Raw genomic sequence first — 20,568 nt, 5'->3', positions numbered from 1 at the left:
ACATACCTTTAATGAGTGGTAAACTTGTTTCCCTTAGTTCTCTGAGGCTCTTTAGCAAATTAATCAAACCCAAGGAGGCTGGTGTCAGAAGTTCTGATCTATAGCCAGTTGGTCAGAAACCTAGGCTTGCAGCTGGTGTCTGAAGTGTGTGTGTGTGAGAGAGAGAGAGAGAGAGAGAGAGAGAGAGAGAGAATTAACCCGTGGGAACTGACGCTATGTATAGGCAGACAGTGTCAGAATAGAATCAAATTATAGAATACCCAGTTGGTGTCACAGAGAATTGCATGGGGTGGGGGAAAACCTCCACACATTTGGTGACCAGAAGTGAAATGTTTTGTGCAGTAGTGAAGGAGACTCACAGAAAAGAAATGAGTATATAGGAGAAAAACACAGTAGGGAAGAACTAGGTTTTTCCCTATAACAGGATGGAGAAACTGAGATTTTTCCTTTTAGTACTTTAAGGTATTGGGTACATTATTCAACCATAAAAGTAGATGTGGAATTTAGGGATTAGAAGCAACTGATACTGTAAAGATCTAGTTTTGTAAGCCCAATTAACCATGGATGTGGCTGCCAAAAAAAAAGCTAAATTGAATATTGGCTGCATTAAAAGAAACAGGATCTAGAACAGTGCTGAACAGTGCTGCACAGTAGATCTTCCTGTGATAATGGAAATGTTCTCTATCTGAGCTGTCCAACAAGGTAGCCATTAGGCACAGGTGGATACTGAGACTTGATATACTTAGTGTGACTGAGGAACTAAATTTTCTATTTTGTTCAATTTAATTAACTTACATTTAAATAGGTATGTGAGGATAACTGCTACCATATTGGGCAGTGCATGTTTATAATATTTAAAACATGAAAGGCATATATTATTGGTTAGATCTGAAGAACTGTGTTCATTTCTAGTTACCATACTTATAAAAACTGGAAGTGACATCCAGGAAATGGGCTTATTAGGAATACTGTTAGAATGAACTGGGGAAGAGCTATCAACTAAAAGATTTAGATGTTTTCATATGGCAGAACTAGTAGCCTTAAAAATGACTGGAAAATATGTATAAATTCTATATAAGAAATTTTGTGTTCCAGCTTTATAAAAATATAGTAATGATAATCCCCTCTTCCACAGGTTTTCCAAAAGAGGCTGAATGACTTTTCATCCAAGAATTCATGTACAGGTAGGAGAATGGTCTACAATAATGGTTGCCAAGCTATAGCCAGTAGACCAAATTCAGTCATCTGTTTTTATAAATAAAGTTTTATTGGAACACAGCCACTTTCATTCATTTATAGTTTGTTTATAGGTGCTTTTACACTAAAGTAGCAGATTAATTGTGACAGACTTTATGGCTGACAAGTCTAAAATATAATATTTACTACCTGGCTCTTTAGAGAAAATGCTTACTGATCCCTGGTCTAAAATAGTGGTTCTCAGAACCATCTGGAGAACTAATAAAGAATACAGAGGCCTGGGGCTGTTGGAATAATGTAGGACCTGGCCTCTTTATTTTTATCAAGTTCCCTAGTGATTTTATTTTTAACAGCTTTATTGAAATATAATTCACATACCATACAATTCATCCATTTAAAGTATACAATTTAGGAGAAACCAAGATGGCGGCATAAGTAAACACTGGAGATTGCTGCCTCGCACAACCACTTCAAAAATACAACTAAAAGGCGGAACGGACATCATCCAGAACCACAGGAAGGCTGGCTGAGTGAAAATTCTACAACTAGAAGGAAAGAGAAAAGCATACCGAGACTCAGAAGAGGTGCGGTGCGGAAGTAAAATACAGAGGTACAGAGGCGCATGCGGAGAGGGTTGGTGGCTGAGGACACGGTTGTCTTTTTCAATAGGGAGGGAGTCTCAAGCTCTGAGCTCCAGTTCCAGGCGAGTCTCTGGGGACCCAGACTCATACGGGAGAAACTGGACTGTCTGGCATAGGTCTAAACTCGAGGGCAGCTTTCTCTCGGGGGTGCTTGCAGCGATTGCCAGGACACTGAGAAGCAGGGCCTCTGAGGGCAGGACTGAGAGCAGCCATAACTGCTCGCTCCGCACTGTTGATCCCCTGGGATCCCGCCCAGCCCAAGTCACTGAGGCTTTTGCATATGAAAGGCCTGGCCCTTTGCAATCTGATAATTACCTAACAAACTGCAGCTGGCCCAAGGCCCCAGGGAAACTTGCATTGCGTCACAGCTGGCTCCTGCTGGATAGCCTCATGCAGAGGCTAGATTAGTACCTCCTTAGAGATCCAGGAGCCAGTGTGCCCAGTGGTCAGAGTGGGACCATCCAGATTGCAGCTCCTCGGATCCATAAAGGACACACTCAGGGGGCAGACTCAGTGAGCACCAAAGCCCCATTGAAGCAAGTCTTGCCCCGGAGGAGTGTCTCCAGCACAGAAGTTCTCCCACTGCAGACACAGCTGATTCTCACGGCCAATTGGCCTGGGGGTCAATCCCTCCCAGTGTTACCTACAACAATCAAGGCTTAACTACAACAAGACTGTGCACAAAGCCCACAAGGGGGTGCACCAAGAGTGTGTACCTCAGGTAATTGGGGAGGCTGAGCCACTGGACCCTTTAGGACACCTAGTACAGAAAGCCCCTCTATCGACACAGCGAAGCATAAAAAAAATGCGGAGACAAAGAAACAGGACACAAATGACAGAAATGGAGGAAAGCAAACTACTGGATATAGAGTTCAAAACCACACTTTTAAGGTTTTTCAAGAATTTTCTAGAAACCGCAGATAAACTTAATGAGACCCTTAAGAAATCGACCCTCGAGGTTGTGATAAAGGACCAACTAGAAATTAAGCATACACTGACTGAAATAAAGAATATTATACAGACTCCCAACAGCAGACTAGAGGATCGCAAGAATCAAGTCAAAGATTTGAAATATGAAGAAGCAAAAAACACCCAACCGGAAAAGCAAAATGAAAAAAGAATCCAAAAATACGAAGATAGTGTAAGGAGCCTCTGGGATAGCTTCAAGCGTACCAACATCTGAATTATAGGGGTGCCAGAAGAAGAGAGAGAGCAAGATATTGAAAACCTATTTGAAGAAATAATGACAGAAAACTTCCCCTACCTGGTGAAAGAAATAGACTTACAAGTCCAGGAAGCGCAGAGAACCCCAAACAAAAGGAATTCAAAGAGGACCACACCAAAACACATCATAATTAAAATGCCAAGGGCAAAAGACAAAGAGAGAATCTTAAAAGCAGCAAGAGAAAGACAGTCAGTTACCGAAACTTTGCAGGCCAGAAGGGAGTGGCAAGAAATATTCAAAGTGATGAATACCAAGAACCTACAACCAAGATTACTTTTTCTAGCAAAGCTATCATTCAGAATTGAAGGTCAGATAAAGAGCTTCACAGATAAGAAAAAGCTAAAGGAGTTCATCACCACCAAACCAGTATTATATGAAATGCTGAAAGGTATCCTTTAAGAGGAGGAAGAAGAAGAAAATGGTAAAGATACAAACTATGAACAACAAATACCCATCTATCAACAAGCAAATCTAAAAATCAAGTGAATAAATAATTTGATGAACAGAATGAACTGGTGATTATAATAGAATCAGGGGCATAGAAAGGGAGTGGACTGACTATTCTTGGGAGGGGGAAAGGGGTGTGGGGGATGCAGGAAGAGACTGAACAAAAATCGTGCACCTATGGATGAGGACAGTGGGGGGGGGGGTGAGGGCGGAGGGGGGGTGGGAAACAGGTGGAGGGGAGCTATGGGGGGAAAAAGAGGAACAACTGTAATAATCTGAACAATCAAGATTTAATTTAAAAAATAAATAATGTATACAATTTAGGCCCTGGCCAGGTAACTCAGTTAGTTTGAGCATCATCCCAATGCACCAAGGTTGTGGGTTCAATCCCCATTCAAGGCACATACAAGACTGAACCAATGAATGCACAAATAGGTGGGATAACAAATCAATGTTTCTCTCCCCCCCCTTCTTCTTTCTTCTCTCTATCTCTCTCTCTCAAATCAATTAAATAAAAAATATATGTACAATTCAATGGTTTTTAGTATATCCACAGAGTTGTGCAACCACCACCCAATTTCAGAACATTTTCATCAAACCAACAAGAAACCCTATACCTATTAGCAGTCATTTCCTATTTTCCCCATCTCTCACAGCCCTAGACAACCACTAATCTACTTTGTGTCTCTATAAACGTGCTATTCTAAACATATCATATAAATGAAATGACACAACATATGGTCTTTGTAGCCAGCTTCTTTAACTTAGCATAATGTTTTTAAGGTTCATCCATATTATAACATGTATCAGTACTCTGTTTCTTTTTATTGGTAAATAATACTCCATGGTATGGGTGTACCACATTTTGTTTATCTATTCAATCAGTTAATAGACATTTTGGTTGATTCCACATTTTAGTATTAAGAATTCCACATTTTTAGTATTAAAAATAATGCTGCTATGAGCATTCCTATTTGTATGGACATATGTCTAACTCAAGCGTGGAATAACTGGGTCAATGGTAGGTAAATCTCTAACTAATTCTGACTGTTTCCAAAGCTGCTGCACCATTTTACATTCCTACAAGCAGTTTATGAGGGTTACAACTTTTCCATACAATATGGGTATGTGCCCTGACCTGGATGGGATGACACTCCAACCAGATGAACCACACCAACCAGGGCTTATCTGTCTTTTTTATTCTAGCCATCCTAGTGAGTGTGAAGTGGTTTTTCATTTTGGTTTTGATTTGCATTTCTCTGATGGCTAATGATGTTGAGCATCTTTTTAAGTGCTTATTCCCCAGTAATTCTGATGCACACTGATGTTTGAGAACCACTAAGAGGTCTATAAGTAATTTAAGGTCCCTTTTAACATTAATAATCCCATGAAGATAGTGCCAGAGAGTTATATCACTTGAAGAACTATAATTGCTCATGTCTTCCTGTTCCACTTGACACTGACCTGCAGATTAACCTAGTCTAACTCCTATTTTATAAAGTCATGATTATCTTATTCCTTTTTCATTTTATTTTTTAAATTTTTAATATAAATTTTAAAATTAACTTGACTTTTGATTGTTTAAATCATTAAAAAAGCAATTCCATCTTCTAATTTGATCAGCACAATGGCAAATATTGTTCTCTGTAAGTATGTATGGAGATGATAGATAGATAGATAGATAGATAGATAGATAGATAGATAGATAGACAGACAGATAGAGATTCAATATGTGTTCATGGAAATCTTAGATAAATTTTAGTCTTTAGAGAAAAGAAAATCAATTCTTCTCTACCTTTCATTATCCATCAGCAGGTTAGTGATGCTCAGACAGATGTCTAAAGACATGTCAAGGTGTAGTATTTCTATGCAAGCTAACAAAAAGAAAAAAGAAATAATCATGTCAGTTTCATTTATGAGGAAGCTTAGCTATTTTCAATAATTTTTCTCGGTTGAAAATCTACTTTCCAAATATTTGCCATATATCATGTTTTACCTAAAATTTATCAAAATCTTTTCATGAAGTAATAATATACAATGCTAGAGAAAATGCAGTGAAACAGGCACTCTTAAATGTATGACAAAGTAACCTTTTGAAAAGCAATTTGGCAATACTATATGCTAAGAACACAGTGGTTAAGAGCTTGAGGTGTGAAGTCAGAAAGACCAATATTTGAAACAACTTGTCACCTGTGTGGCCATAGGCAAGTTACATAGATTTTCCACACCTTAGTTTTGTCATCTGTAAAATGGGGACTATATCACCACCAATCTCTTGGGGGTGATTGAGAGGGTTACATGAGATAATATATCTAAATTACATAGCAAAGCACCTAGCACTTAGTAAGCATTCAATAAATAAATGACAGCTGTAGGCTGGCCAGTATGGCTCAGTGGTCAATCTATGAACCTTGAGGTCATGATTTGATTCCTGCTCAGGGCACATGCCCAGGTTGCAGGCTCAATCCCCAGTGGGGGGCATGCTGGAGGCAGCCAATCAATGATTCTCTCTCATCTTTGATGTTTCTATCTCTCTCTTGCTCTCCCTGCCTCTCTGAAATCAATATATATATATATTTTTTAAGTGTATTTTATTGATTTTTTTTACAGAGAGGAAGGGAGAGGGAGAGGGATAGAGAGTTAGAAACATCGATGAGAGAGAAACATCGATCAGCTGCCTCCTGCACACCCCTACTAGGGATGTGCCCGCAACCAAGGTACATGCCCTTGACTGGAATTAAACCTTGGACCCTTAAGTCTGCAGGCCGACGCTCTATCCACTGAGCCAAACCGGTTAAGGCGAAATATATTTTAAAAAATAAATGACAGCCGCTATTATTATTTCTTATACCTCAGAAATTGTATTTCTGAAAAGTCATTTGATGTAAATATGGGGAAATGTTTATTAACAAAGATATTAAAAGCAGTACAGATTATAACAACAATAAAAATAAAATATATTCTGAGTGTGAACTGTAAAGCCAGGAACTATGTGCTTGGTGCTGGCCAACAGCGGACAAAATATAAAATCCCTGCTGTTAAGAAGCTTATAGTCCAGTAGATGGTGGACTATGGATATTTTTAGTATTTACCAAAAACTTCCTTTAGGTATGTGCCACCTTTCCATAATAAAAAAAAATTGTACACTTTTAAAATTTCTTATTATATAACAAAAAATACCAGTAAAATTTTAATGCCAGCACTTAGGTTGACCATTTTAAGAGTAAAATACTTTCACTAGCAAAGAAATGAACAGACAATAAAAATCCAAGTTTCATACAGTCTCTCAATAAAAAGATAACTTTATTATTTTAAACTATGGAAAACTTAAGAGTCAGGGAATTCTTTTAATTTGTACTATGAAATTGTAACTTCATTAGTCTGAATATCAACAGTATCTAGATTGAGTTAAGTAAAACAATCTGGGAATAAAGAATAATTTCACTTTAAATTCTGCTTCTTATCTACATTTTGATAAAAACTGTAATGGGGAAATCTAGTCCAAAATTAATCAACTTCACAACTGGGTGACTCCTATAATCTCTCTGGTCTTCCCACACAGCATTAGTTTGAGTAAGCCTATTCCTTTAATTCGTTAGTTGGTTTGTTTATTCCCTTAGTGCAAACAAAGTAGAGTTGTTTTCCTGGTTCCTAACATTTTTCAACCTGTGTATGCTGAGATGAAAACTTAGAGATATAGAATCCTCTGTACATTTCAGCTTCTGAGGTCTCTAAGCGATTGGTTAGCATTCTACAGGTAACAGAAAATTTCAGCAGTACCACATTAGCACTAAATTTAGATCTACTTCCAAATATGATTGTTGACCTATTTATTACAAATTGTTATTTATTGGATAATCAGTTATTATACCAACATAATTTTATTTTTTCATCTTTTTATTGATGTCAGAGAGGAAGGGAGAGGGAAAGAGAGATAAAAACATCAATGATGAGAGAGAATCATTGATTAGCTGCCTCCTGCACACCCCACACTGGGGATCGAGCCAACAACCTGGGCATGTGTCCTGACTGGGAATCGAACCATGACCTCCTGATTCAACTCTCAATCACTGAGCCACTCTGGCTAGACCTAACATAATTTTATATAGTAAAAATAATGCAGCTCTATAATACAACTATATTTTTATATAGTAAAAAATAAAGCATGTATGTATTAAAAGAATTTAGAATAAGTTATTTTTATGACTAAACATAATTTAAATACTGTTAAGGGGCCAGTGTACATAAAGAGATTTGTTCCCCTCATTTAATTCATCTATATAGTAGTAATAACAGTGATAATAATAACTACAATAATAATTATTATTACATACTAACTATATACGTTATGGTGCTAAATGTTCTATACACATTTTCTCATAGGATTCTCAAAGCAACACAATGAAGTAGACAGTATTATTATATCACTTTCAAAGATGAAGAAATGAAGTACAGAAAAGTTAAGTAACTTGCCAAAAGACCCACAGTTATATATCAGGATGTTTACTTTGTGATGTGTATTTTGAAAAACAAATAACAATGTTTTTTGCCGAAACCGGTTTGGCTCAGTGGATAGAGCGTCGGCCTGCGGACTGAAAGGTCCCGGGTTCGATTCCGGTCAAGGGCATGTACCTGGGTTGCAGGCACATCCCCAGTAGGAGATGTGCAGGAGGCGGCTGATCGATGTTTCTCTCTCATCGATGTTTCTAACTCTCTATCTCTCTCCCTTCCCCTCTGTAAAAAATCAAATAAAATATATTTAAAAAAATAACAATGTTTATACAAGTAAATATAAAAATCACAACATTACATAGGCTTTTCAGTCAATAGGTAATCTTTCTTCATGGTAGTAGACAACGTCAGAAGGGTTGAGCAGCTGCAATTCTCTGTTAGACTAAAAGAAACTGATGGCTTTTATTCAGCTCTTTTTTACTACCTATTAAATTTGCTACTGTTCTCTCCTTCCTCTTTTTCTTCCTGGCTAACAATCTTCCCTCTTTCTTTATGTGATTATTTTCCTTCTCAATCACCATCAAATTATACTACAAAATATCTTATAGTCAACAAATAGGTGGTTAGATTTAAGAACTGCACTTCACACACAGAGATGATACCTTCAAGGAGTTCTTCATTAGCTGTTTCGCCCTTCAAGAGGATTTTTATCTTCAAGAAAAGCCCGGCTGGGTTTAAATGTTCCTATTTTAAAGAAATCACAATTACATTAAAACTTTGGAATATAAAAGACAATTTTCAAGTAATTGCCTGTTTTATTCAACCACAGCAGGATGACTCATGATAAAAGGAAATCAAAAATATAAAAGAACAGATCATAACATCCAGTATATCCCTAGGGATATTTTCTGATATTTTATTCAATCTAAATGAAATGATATGAGGAAAAGAACATGTAAACATTTCCATTGAGTGTCAAGCATTTAAATGGCAAGGTCAATATTTATTAGTAAACTGTATGAATATAAGGCCATATTCTTGTCTTGGTAAACAAAACCCAAAAAATCAATTATAATTGGATGTGGTTTCTTTGAGATTTTAATAACAGGTATAGTACTCTGCAAACAATGGTTGAATGAAATAGGAAACACATTGTCTTTCCTATAGAATATGCCTGTCATATTTACCATTCATAACGATGAACTCTGAATGGTTTTTCCAAGTCCTGTTAGCTGGCCTTAAGCCATTTGTGGTCTCTAGCCTGGTTCCACTTTTTCCTGACAGGGTACATCTTTAAATAGCTGGCTACGATTAAAAGTGCAATGTAGGCCCACAGAATAGAACTTTTCTCAATACAAAGTCAATTATCCTCTACATGAACCTCATACTCATCAAACTAAAAATGATTATAGCTATTCATGTGTGAGATGCCTTAAGTATGGAAAGTTAGAGAAAGTAAGCACTGGTATTAAAAGGCTTTGCAAATATACATGACATTAATACAAAGAATAAAGCTGCAAATTTTAATCTATTCCATTACTACCTTTCCTAACAGGCATGTTGAAATATCTCTTAGGCTCAATTACCACTTACCTTTGATGTACAGGTTGTCCAAATCTTGGTAGGATCTGTTTTCATTTAGTCTATGATACTCACACAAGTTACATTGTTCTTTCCTTTATTTCCTTTACCAAACAACTACAGAGAATGGACAATACTTTGCTTTTATTGTATCATCATCTATGCACTTCCATAATCATTTGCACTGTAGTATCCATCCTTACTGTCTCTTGAAATTAAGCTTTCAAAATTCATAAGTATCAGTTAAATCTATCAGCTTTCTCCCTACCATCAATCTCCTTGTGTTATCTGTAATTTTTCTCACTGTCATTTCTCACACTTGTTCCTTAACTTTGTTTTCTTTGTTTCCATTTTCTTATTACCAAACAGTTATTGGAAAACAGGATCCAGGAACAACAAATTTGCAAGGCAAGTACTGTGAATATTGTTTTGCAGATGAAGAACCTGAGGCCCCTATGGAGTAACTTACCCAGTTGCAAAGTGATAGGGTTGAAATTTGAATTCAGATCTCTCTGACTCTAAAGGCCATAATATTTCCACTATAATATGCTGTATTACTTGAAGCTCTTTCTACCCTTGGTCTGCCTATGATTACGCTGTCCAGTTCTCCTGAAAGCTCTAAAGAGTACTTTTCCACTTTTTACTGTGAAGTGTATCATACACACACACACACGATTATAGAAAATCTATCTTACAGAATAATAAAACAAACACCCATGTACTCACTACATTAAGTTAAGAAACAACACTCAGCACATTAGAGACCTCCAATGTACACTTGTCCATTTGTATCCTCTTCACTTACCCACAGAGGTAAACTACCTTGAATTTTGTGTAGCAATTCCCTTGCTCTTCTTTATATTGTTTAGTTTTACCTGCATTTGAACTTCATTCAAACAGAATCATAATGTATAAAAATTCTTCTGTGACTTGCTTCTTCATTCAATATCATGATTTTAAGATTCATTTATGTGGATGCATAAAACTAATCTATTTGTTTTCATTACTCTATAGCAGGGGTCCTCAAACTTTTTAAACAGGGGGCCAGTTCACTGTTCCTCAGACCGTTGGAGGGCCGGACTATAGTTTAAAAAAAAAACTATGAACAAATTCCTATGCACACTGCACATATCTTATTTTGAAGTAAAAAAACAAAACGGGAACAAATACAATATTTGTATTTGCATGTGGCCCGTGGGCCGTAGTTTGAAGACCCCTGCTCTATAGTGTGGTCCTTGGAGCGTATTCCCCTCATCAACATTACCTGAAAACTTGTTAAAAATGCAGACCCCACCCAAACCTATTGAATCAAAAATTCTGAGGATGAGGCCCAGCAAATAAAGTATGTGTGGGTGGTTTTAGAAAAATGTATATCATTATTATTGATTTATATTAAGAAAAGTTTCCATTTCAACATAAATTCTAGTACCTGTTTAATAAGGTAGTAAATAAGGAAATTATGTTTTAATAGACTTTCTGGTTAATATTTATGAATGCTAAAGTTTGAGAATGACTACTCTATACAGTATTCCACTGTATGACAATTTATTTACCTGGCCTACTTTGAACACTTGAGTTGCTTTCAACCCAACTGCTATTATGAACAATTTTGGCATCAGCTTTCTGTACATTTCTCGTAGTATACAAACGCAAGAACTGTTTTCCAAAATATATATCTAGGAGTGAAGTTGCTCGGTGATTCAACTTTATCAAAGAATGTTAAACTGTTATTCAAAGTAGTTGTATCAATACTCAAAAAGCTAGGAATAGAAGGGAAACTTCCTCAACCTAATAAAGGGCATCTAAAATATCCCACAATACCATGCCATAATGGTGAAATACCAAAAAGCTTTCCACCTATGATCAGGAACAAGAAAAAAGTGTTCTTGCCACTTCTATTCAACATTAGAATAGACATTCTCACCAGAGCAATTAGGGAAGAAAAAGAGATAAAAGGCATCCAGATGGGGAGGAAAAAGTAAAACTATCTCCTCTATTTGCAGATGAAATGATCTTGCACTTAGAAAGTCCTAAGGAATCCAATAAAAACCTATTACAGCTAAAAAAAAATTCAGCAGCAAAGTTGCAACATCAATATTTTGTTTATTTTATTTTATTTGTTAATCCTTACCCCAATATTTTTCCATTGATTTTTAGAGAGAGTGAAAGGGAGAGAGGAAGGGGGAGAAAGAAAGAGGTGGGTAGAGGGGAGAGAGAGAGAGAGAGAGAGAGAGAGAGAGAGAGAGAGGTGAAAGATACACGTCGATTGGTTGCCACCTGCATGCACACCCAACCAGGGCCAGGGATCAAACCTGAGACCCTTCAGTGAACAGGATGACACTATAACCACTAAACACACCAGCCAGGGTGCAACATCAATATTTTAAAAATCAACTGTATTTCTATATACTACCAATTAACCATTCACAAGTGAAGTTAAGAAAATAATTCCATTTATAATAGCATCTAAAAGAATAAAATACAGTGGAACTTCAGTTCTCGAATTTAATTTGAAAGCCAAATATTTTTTCCCCCATTACAAATAATGTAAATTGCCCAGCCACAGTAGCTCAGTGGATTGAGCATCATCCCTTGCACCAAGAGGTCACAGGTTTATTTTCCGGTCAGGGCACACACCCGAGTTGTGGGCTCGCTCCCCAGTGGGTGGCTTGCAGGTGGCAGCCAATTGACATTTCTCTCTCATTGATGTTTCTATCTCTCTTTCCCTCTCCCTTCCTCTCTTTCTAAAAAATCAATAAAAGCATATTAAAAATAAATAAAACTATTTCATTTTAATCATTCTTATATACAGTATATATCTAATGTATTATCCTATATAATAAAGAGCTAATATGCTAATTAGACCAGACAGTGGAACAAACTTCCAGTACGACCAGTGGGTGGGGGGCAGGGCAAGCGAGCCTGTGCCACCAGGCCAGCCATGGTGGTCCCAGGAGAGGCAGCGCCCCGGCCTGGTCCCAGCACCTCCCCCTGCCCCCGCCCCCGCCCCTTCTGCAGAGGTGGTGGCTCGGGCCCAGACCCAGCACCATCCCTTCTGCAGAGGCAGCAGGAGAGGTTGGCGGTGTGGGCCAGTCCCGGTCCCGGTGCCACCCCTTCCACAGAGGTGACTGGAGAGGCAGTGGCATGGTCCCAGCACCTCCTGGGCGCCTCCGCAGTGCCTCAACTTCCCACAGCCCCTCCCCCTTCCGGCCTGGCTCCTGATCAGCGGGGATGGGGCCAGCACTAAGGAGAAGGGAGCCCACCTTCTGGTTGAGCGGCACTCCTCCCTGCTCAGCCAGAAGACGGGCTCACGGCTGGCGAGTGCAGCGGCGGTTCTGGGAGCCTCTCCTCCCTCCACAGCAGGCAGGCAATAAAGAGTGAGGGGTCCTGGACTGTGAGAGCCTCAGACTGTGAGAGGGATGTCTGAGTGCCAGCAGGCAGACATATTCCGAGGGGTCCTGGACAGCGAGAAGGCACAGGCCCGGCTGAGGGACCCCACTCCCCCAGTGCATGAAATTCATGCACTGGGTCTCTAGTTTAATCTATAAATAAACAATTCTTTCTTAAATTTATTGAACCATCCCCTACTAGCCTTAAAGGAATTATTTTCATCACTAATACCAAGGGTGTCTTTCAGGTCAGCATATAGCATCTTTGCTTGTTCATATATCACTGCCTCTGAAATGTTGTCACTGGCTAACTACTTGTCATTTATCCAAAACAACAACAGTTTTTCTACCTCTTCAATTGCCTGTGATCATTGTTTTTTTATACCCTTAGCAATATTATCACCAGATGGCCTCTTTATGTTTTAAAAATGCATTAATCATTGATGTCCCCAGCAATAAAAGCATCCTCCCCTTTGTGCCCTGAGAGACACTTTTTGTCAAGCTGAGGTATCAGTATGAAAGGGTTGTCAGTTCAAAACCAAAGTTTGGTTCCACAACTGAGACATTTTTTCTGTGAACAACTTAGTTGAGAACTGAGTTGTTCGAGATGGGAGACGTTTGAGAAACGAGGTTTGACTGTACATAGGAATAAATTTAACAAAAAAGGGTAGGACTTATCGACTGAAAATATGTTCCCCCCAGCAAGGGAAACAAAAGCAAAAATAAAATGGGACTTCATCAAACTAAAAAGCTTTTGCACAACAATGGAAACCATCAATAAATGAAAAGATAACCTACTGAATGTAAGGAAATATTCCCAAATGATATATCCACTTAGAGCTATCCAAAATATAAGGAACTCATACAACTCAATAACAAAAAATAAACAATCTGATAAAAAAAAAATGGCCACAGGACATAAAGAAAAAATTCTCCAAAGAGGACATACAGATGATCAAAGAGATATAAAAAGATGCTCAACATCAGGGAAATGCAAAATCAAAACCATAATGAGATACTACCTCACTCCTGTCAGAATCCTATCTAATAAAAGAGAAACATGGTAATTAGCCGTACATCCGCTACCCTTCTCATTGGCTAATCAGGGCGATATGCAAATTAACTGCCAGCCAAGATGGCGGCCGGCAGCCATGCACTGAAGTGAACAGGGAGGCTTGCTTGCTCCAGTGACGGTGGACTCCAACGTTCCCCGCCTGACTTGCCGGCCTCTCAGCTGCAACTCTAAGCAACTATGTTGCAAATATAGAAGCTAAACAAAACCCCAGAAACCTGCTTTAGTCAGCCAGGCTTCAGCCAGCCGGACCGCAACATTGTATCAAATACAGAAGGTAAAGAAAGGCCAGAAACCTGCTTTCAGCAGCCAAGGCCTCAGAGCTAAAGCTGGCCCAGAATAAAAAAAAAAAGAAAAAAGAAAAAAAGGAGCTGTTGGGAGCTTCAGTCACCCGCCAGCCTGAAAACGGCCCTCAGCCCCTCAGCCAGACTGGCCAGGCACCCCAGTGGGGACCCCCACCCTGATCCAGGACACCCTTCAGGGCAAACCAGCCGGCCCCCACCCGTGCACCAGGCCTCTATTCTATATAGTAAAAGGGTAATATGCCTCCCGGCACCGGGATCAGCGGAGCCACGAGGCCTCCCGGCACCGGGATCAGCGTGACAGGGGGCAGCGCCCAAACCCCCTGATCGCCCTGCGGCTCTGAGTGTGACAGGGGGCGGGGCCACAACCTCCCTAACCACCCTGCTCTGTTCGTGACAGGGGAAGGCGCCCCAACACCCTGATCAGCCCTGCTCTGTGCCTGATAGGGGGGAGCTCCCCAACCCCCTGATCGCCCTGCGGCTCTGTGTGTGACAGGGTGCAGCGCCCTAAACTCCTGATCGGCCCTGCTCTGTGTGTGACAGGGTGCAACGCCCCAACCCCCTCCCCTCCACGGGCCCTGTGTGTGATGGGGTAGAGCCATAACCTCCCCATTGGCCCTGCCCTGAGTGTGACAGTGGCGGCGCCCCAACCCCCTAATCGGCCCTGCTCTGTGTGTGACAGGGTGCGGCGCCCCAACCCCTCCCCCCCCTCCAGGGGCCCTTTGTTGTAGTGGGGTAGACCAATAACCTTCCCATTGGCCCTGCCCCTGAGTTGAACAATGGGCGGCGCCCAACCCCCTGATCGCCCTTCTCTGTGTTTGACAGGGTGCGGGCCCCAACCAACCCCCCCCAAGCCCTGCTCTGTGTGTGACAGCGGTGCGGTGCCCCAACTCCCCTATTGGCTCTACTCTGTGAGTGACAGGGGGGAGCTCCTCAACCCCCTGATCGGCCCTGCTCTCTGTGTGACAGGGTATGGAGCCCCAACCCCCCTGATGGGCCCTGCTCTGTGCGTGACAGGGGACAACACCCCAACCCCCTGATCAGCCCTGCTCTGTGCATGACAGGGGGTGGTGCTGCAACTTCCCTATTGACCCTGCCTTGAGTGTGACAGGGGGCGGTGCCCCAACCCCCCAATCAGCCCTACCCTGAGCGTGACTGAGGGTGGCATCGCAACCTCCCGATCTGCCCTGCTCTGTGCATGACAAGGGGCAGCGCCCCAACTCCCCAATCGGCCCTGCTCTGAGCCCAACCAGGGGCTGCACCTAGGGATTGGGCCTGCCCTCTGCCACCCGGGAGCAGGCCTAAGCCAGCAGGTCATTATCTCCTGAGGGGTCCCAGACTGCGAGAGGGCACAGGACGGGCTGAGGGACTCCCTCTCCCCCCTCGAGTGCACAAATTTTTGTGCACCGGGCCTCTAGTAGCTATTATAAAAAGTCAACAAAGAACAAATGTTGGCTGGATGTGGAAAAAAGGAAACCCTCATGCACTGTTGGTGGGAATGCAGATTGGTACAGCCACTGTGGAAAACAGTATGGAGTTTCCTTAAAAATTTAAAAATTGAACTGCCTTATGACCCAGCAATTCCACTTCGGGGATTTATCCAAACAAAATAAAAATACCAATTCGAGCCCAGCCAGCGTGGCTCAGTGGTTGAGTGATTCCCAGTTAGGGCATATGCTCGGATTGTGGGCTCAATCCCAAGTGTGAGGCATGCAGGAGGCAGCCAATCAATGATTCTCTTTCTTCATTGATATTTCCATCTCTCTCTCCCTCTCCCTTCATCTCTGAAACGAATAAAAATATGTTTCTAAAAATACCAATTTGAAAAGATATATGTACCTCTATGTTCACTGCAGCATTATTTACAATAGCCAAAATATGGAGGCAACCCAAATCCCCACCAATAGACGGTGGATAAAAAAGTTATGGTATATAATATATTACTTGCCGTAAAAAAGAATTAAATCATACCATTTATGACAGCATGGATGGACACAGAAGGTATTATGTTAAATGAAATAAGTCGGTTAGACAAAGACAAATACCATATGATTGACTTATATTAGGAATCTAAAGAACAAAATTAACAAACGTACAAAATTGAAACAGACAGATAGATACAGAGAAGAGAGTGACTGTTGCCAGAGGGGAGAGAGTTTGGGGGAATGGGTGAAAAGTTGAAGTGATTAAGAAATACAGATTGGTAGTCACAACATAGTCATGGAAACATAAGGTACAGCATAGTGAATATAGTCAATAATATTGAAATAACTATGTGTGGTGCCACGTGGAAATATCGGGGTGAACATTTTATAAAGTATGTGATTGTCTAAACGCTATACAATTCAACTGAAATAAAAACAAAAAAAATGTTGAGAGGAGATTTAAAATGGTGGAGGAGTAAGTGTATGCTGCATAGACTTGCTCCCAGGACAAAATTTGAATTACAACTAAAATACAGAAAAACTTCCTCAATAATTAGCAGAGGACTCACTGGAAAGAACACTGATAACCAAGGACCGAAAGTGGAGACCACATAGAGCAGTGGTTCTCAACCTTCCTAATGCCGTGACCCTTTAATACAGTTCCTCATGTTGTGGTGACCCCCAATTTCATTGTTACAAATTGAACATAATTAAAGCATAGTGATTAATCACAAAAACAACATGTAATTATATATGTGTTTTCCGATGGTCTTAGGCAACCCCTGTGAAAGGGTCGTTCGACCCCCAAAGGGGTCGCAACCCACAGGTTGAGAACCTCTGACATAGAGACTGGTAGGAGGGGTAGAGGTGCAAAAGAGCTGGCTGGGCTCCCACAGACAGCAACTGAAGTTCCGGAGAGATATCTCAGCTGTGGGGGGGTTACCACTGGGAATTCTTGTGTCTAATTCCTAAGCTGGGTCCCCAGCAGAGTGCACCAGAACTGAGAAGGATACCCAAATAATATCTGACTGTGAAAAGTGCAGAGTTGCTGTCCGCCAGGGAGAGACAGCTGGAAATACAGGTACCCTCTTTAAAGGGCTGAGGCACAAAATTCCCTGTGGAGCCACCCACCTTGTGCTCCAGCAGAGGGAGGGCAGAGTGGACTGGAGTTGTATGAGCAGAAGCCAGGGGCTCAGAAGCCAGACACCCTGGTTTCATGTGCTGAGTCATTCCCTCACGCTGTGGAGGTCATCTTTCTCATGCAGACATTTGCTATACAGGCAGCCTTGCCTGGCGGGGAGACAGTTGACCCATCCTATTGGAAAAAACCTTGCCCCATGGTGCAGAGTTGCTCAGGCCCATGTAGAAATTGAGAATAACAATTAGTTTCCAGGCAGAAGCAATTGCCCGCACTGTTGAAAAAACTCTTGCCACACCGTGCGTGATTGCCTGAGGGCAATTCAAGACAAAATCCAATCAGTCTGTATACAGAGGCAGTCTCTGGAAGCTTTGAGCCTTTCCCTGATCTAATTAGTCAGATACAGCATTTTACACTGTCCTGAACCAGAGATTGAGAGGTGTAGCAGATCTACATGATACACAGTCACAAACCCAAACACGCAGCCAAAATGAGGAGACAAAGAAACAATCCCCAAATGAAAGAACAAGAACTAGAAAGAGAACAAGAAAAGCCCAGAATAAGTAGAAGGAAGGAAATAATAAAGATTAGAGCAGAAATAAATGACATAGAAACTAAAAAACAAAAATCAATGAAACCCTTTGTTTATCCTTTCAAAGAGCTGGTTCTTTGAAAGGATAAACAAAATTCATGAACCATTAGCCAGACTCATCAAGAAACAAAGAGAGAGGACCCAAATAAATAAAATCAGAAATGAAACTGGAGAAGTAACCACCGTCACCACAGATATACAAAGGATTGTAAGAAAATACTATGAACAACTACATGCTAACAAGCTGGACAATGTGGCTGAAATGGACAAATTCCTAGAGAAATACTATATCCCAAAACTGAATCAGGAAGAGTCAGAAAACCAGCATAGGCCAATAATAACTGAGGAAATAGAAACAGTAATAATAATAATTTAAAAACTCCCAGAAAACAAAAGCCCGGATTCGGATGGCTTCACAGGGGAGTTTCACCAAACATTCAAAGAAGAATAACATCTATACTCCTCAAAAAATCCAAGAAGGAACACTTCCAAGCTCTTTTTATGAGGCCAATATTATCCTAATTCCAAAACCAGATAAAAACACTACAAAGAAAGAGAATTACAGGTAAATATCACTAATGAACATAGATGCTAAAATCCTCAACAAAATATTAGTAAATTGGTTCCAGCAATATATTAAAAAGATCATACACCATGACCAGTTGGGATTTATTCCAGGGAGGCGAGGCTGATACAATATTCACAAATCAATAAGTGTGCTACATCACATAAACAAATTGAAAAACAAAAATCACATGATCATATCAATAGCTGCAGTAAAAGCATTTGACAAAACCCAACACTCATTTTTGATAAAACTCTCAGCAAAGTGGGAATAGAGGGAGCATAGCTCAACATGATAAAGGCCATATATGGCAAACCTACAGCCAACATCATACTCAATGGGCAAAACCTAAAACCTTTTACCCTAAGAACAGGAACAAGACAGGGATGTCTGCTTTCACCACTCTTATTCAACATAGTACTCTAAATCCTAGCCACAGCAATCACAAGAAGAAAACATAAAAGGCATCCAAATTGGAAAGGAGGAAGTAAAACTTTCATTATTTGCAGATGATATGATATTGTACATAGAAAACACTAAGGACTCCACCAAAAAACGACTAGATTTAATAAATGAATTTGGGAATGTAGCAGGATACAAAATTAACACCCAAAAATTGATGGTTTTTTTATACACCAATAATGAATTCTCGGGAAGAGAATCTAAACAAACAATCCCATTTACCATTGCAAAAAAAAAATAATAAGTTACTTAGGAATAAACTTAACCAAGGAGGCAAAAGACCTGTACTTGGGAAACTACAGGAAGTTGAAAAAACAGATAAAAGAAGATATAAACAAGTGGAAGAATATACCTTGTTCATGGATTGGTAGAATCAGCATCATTAAAATGCCCATACTACCCAAGACAATCTACAGATTCAACACAATCCCTATAAAATACCAACAACATATTTCACAAATCTAGAATAAATACTTCAAAAATTTATAAGGAATCAAAAAAGACCCTGAATAGTTACAGCAATATTGAGAAATAAAAACACAGTTGGAGGGATCACAATACCAGATATCAAGTTATACTACAATGGCACTGTAATCAAAAGAGCCTGGTACTGGCACAAGAACAGGCACATAGCTCAATGGAACAGAACAGAGAACCCAGAAATTGACCCAAGCCATTACAATTAATATTTGACATAGGAGGCAAGAGCATACAATGGAGTCAAGGCAGTCTCTTCAATAAATAGTGTTGGGAAAATTGGACAGATACTTGCAAAAAAATGAAACTGGACCATACACAACTTATACCATATTCAAGAATAAACTCAAAATGGATAAAAGACTTAAATGTAAGTTGTCAAACCATAAAAATCCTAGAAGAAACCATAGGCAGCAAAATCTCAGACATCTCTTGTAGCAATATGTTTACGGACACATCTCCTAGGGCAGTGATGGCGAACCTATGACACGCGTGTCAGAGGTGACACGCGAACTCATTTTTCGGTTTGATTTTTCTTTGTTAAATGGCATTTAAATATATAAAATAAATATCAAAAATATACATCTTTGTTTTACTATGGTTGCAAATATCAAAAAATTTCTATATGTGACACGGCACCAGAGTTAAGTTCGGGTTTTTCAAAATGCTGACACGCCAAGCTCAAAAGGTTCGCCATCACTGTCCTAGGGCAAAGGAAACTAAGGATAAAATAAACAAATAGGACTACATCAAAATAAAAAGCTTCTGCACAGCAAAAGAAACCATCAACAAAACGAAAAGAGAGTTCACTGTATGTGAGAACATATTTGGCAATGATACATTTGATAAAGGGTTAATATACAAAATATATAAGAAATTCATACAACTTAACAAAAGGAAGACAAACAATGCAATTAAAAAATGGTCAAATGACCTAAATAGACATTTCTCCAAAGTGGACATACAGATGACCAAGAGACATATGAAAAATTGCCCCAAGTCACTGATATCAGAGAGATGCAAATTAAAACAAAGAAGTATCTCCCCACCCCTGTCAGAATGGCTACCATCAACAAATCAACAAATGACAAGTGCTGGTGAGG

At 39.9% G+C, this 20,568-nt stretch overlaps 1 protein-coding gene across 1 annotated transcript in view; it reads right to left on the bottom strand.

Moving 5' to 3' along the window:
* Nucleotides 1-20,568, bottom strand: part of TEX11 (testis expressed 11) — a 404,641-nt gene that overhangs the window by 205,849 nt on the left and 178,224 nt on the right. The window contains 2 exon segments of the mRNA XM_023765080.1: nt 5,306-5,384; nt 8,625-8,706. Coding sequence (XP_023620848.1) covers nt 5,306-5,384; nt 8,625-8,706 — 161 coding nt within the window.

The sequence above is a fragment of the Myotis lucifugus genome, unplaced genomic scaffold, assembly GCF_000147115.1.
Source record: "Myotis lucifugus unplaced genomic scaffold, Myoluc2.0 scaffold_4, whole genome shotgun sequence".
In the NCBI taxonomy this organism is placed as follows: domain Eukaryota; kingdom Metazoa; phylum Chordata; class Mammalia; order Chiroptera; family Vespertilionidae; genus Myotis; species Myotis lucifugus.
The sequence above is the reverse complement of the archived record's forward strand: the minus strand, read 5'-3'. Positions and strand labels throughout refer to the sequence as shown.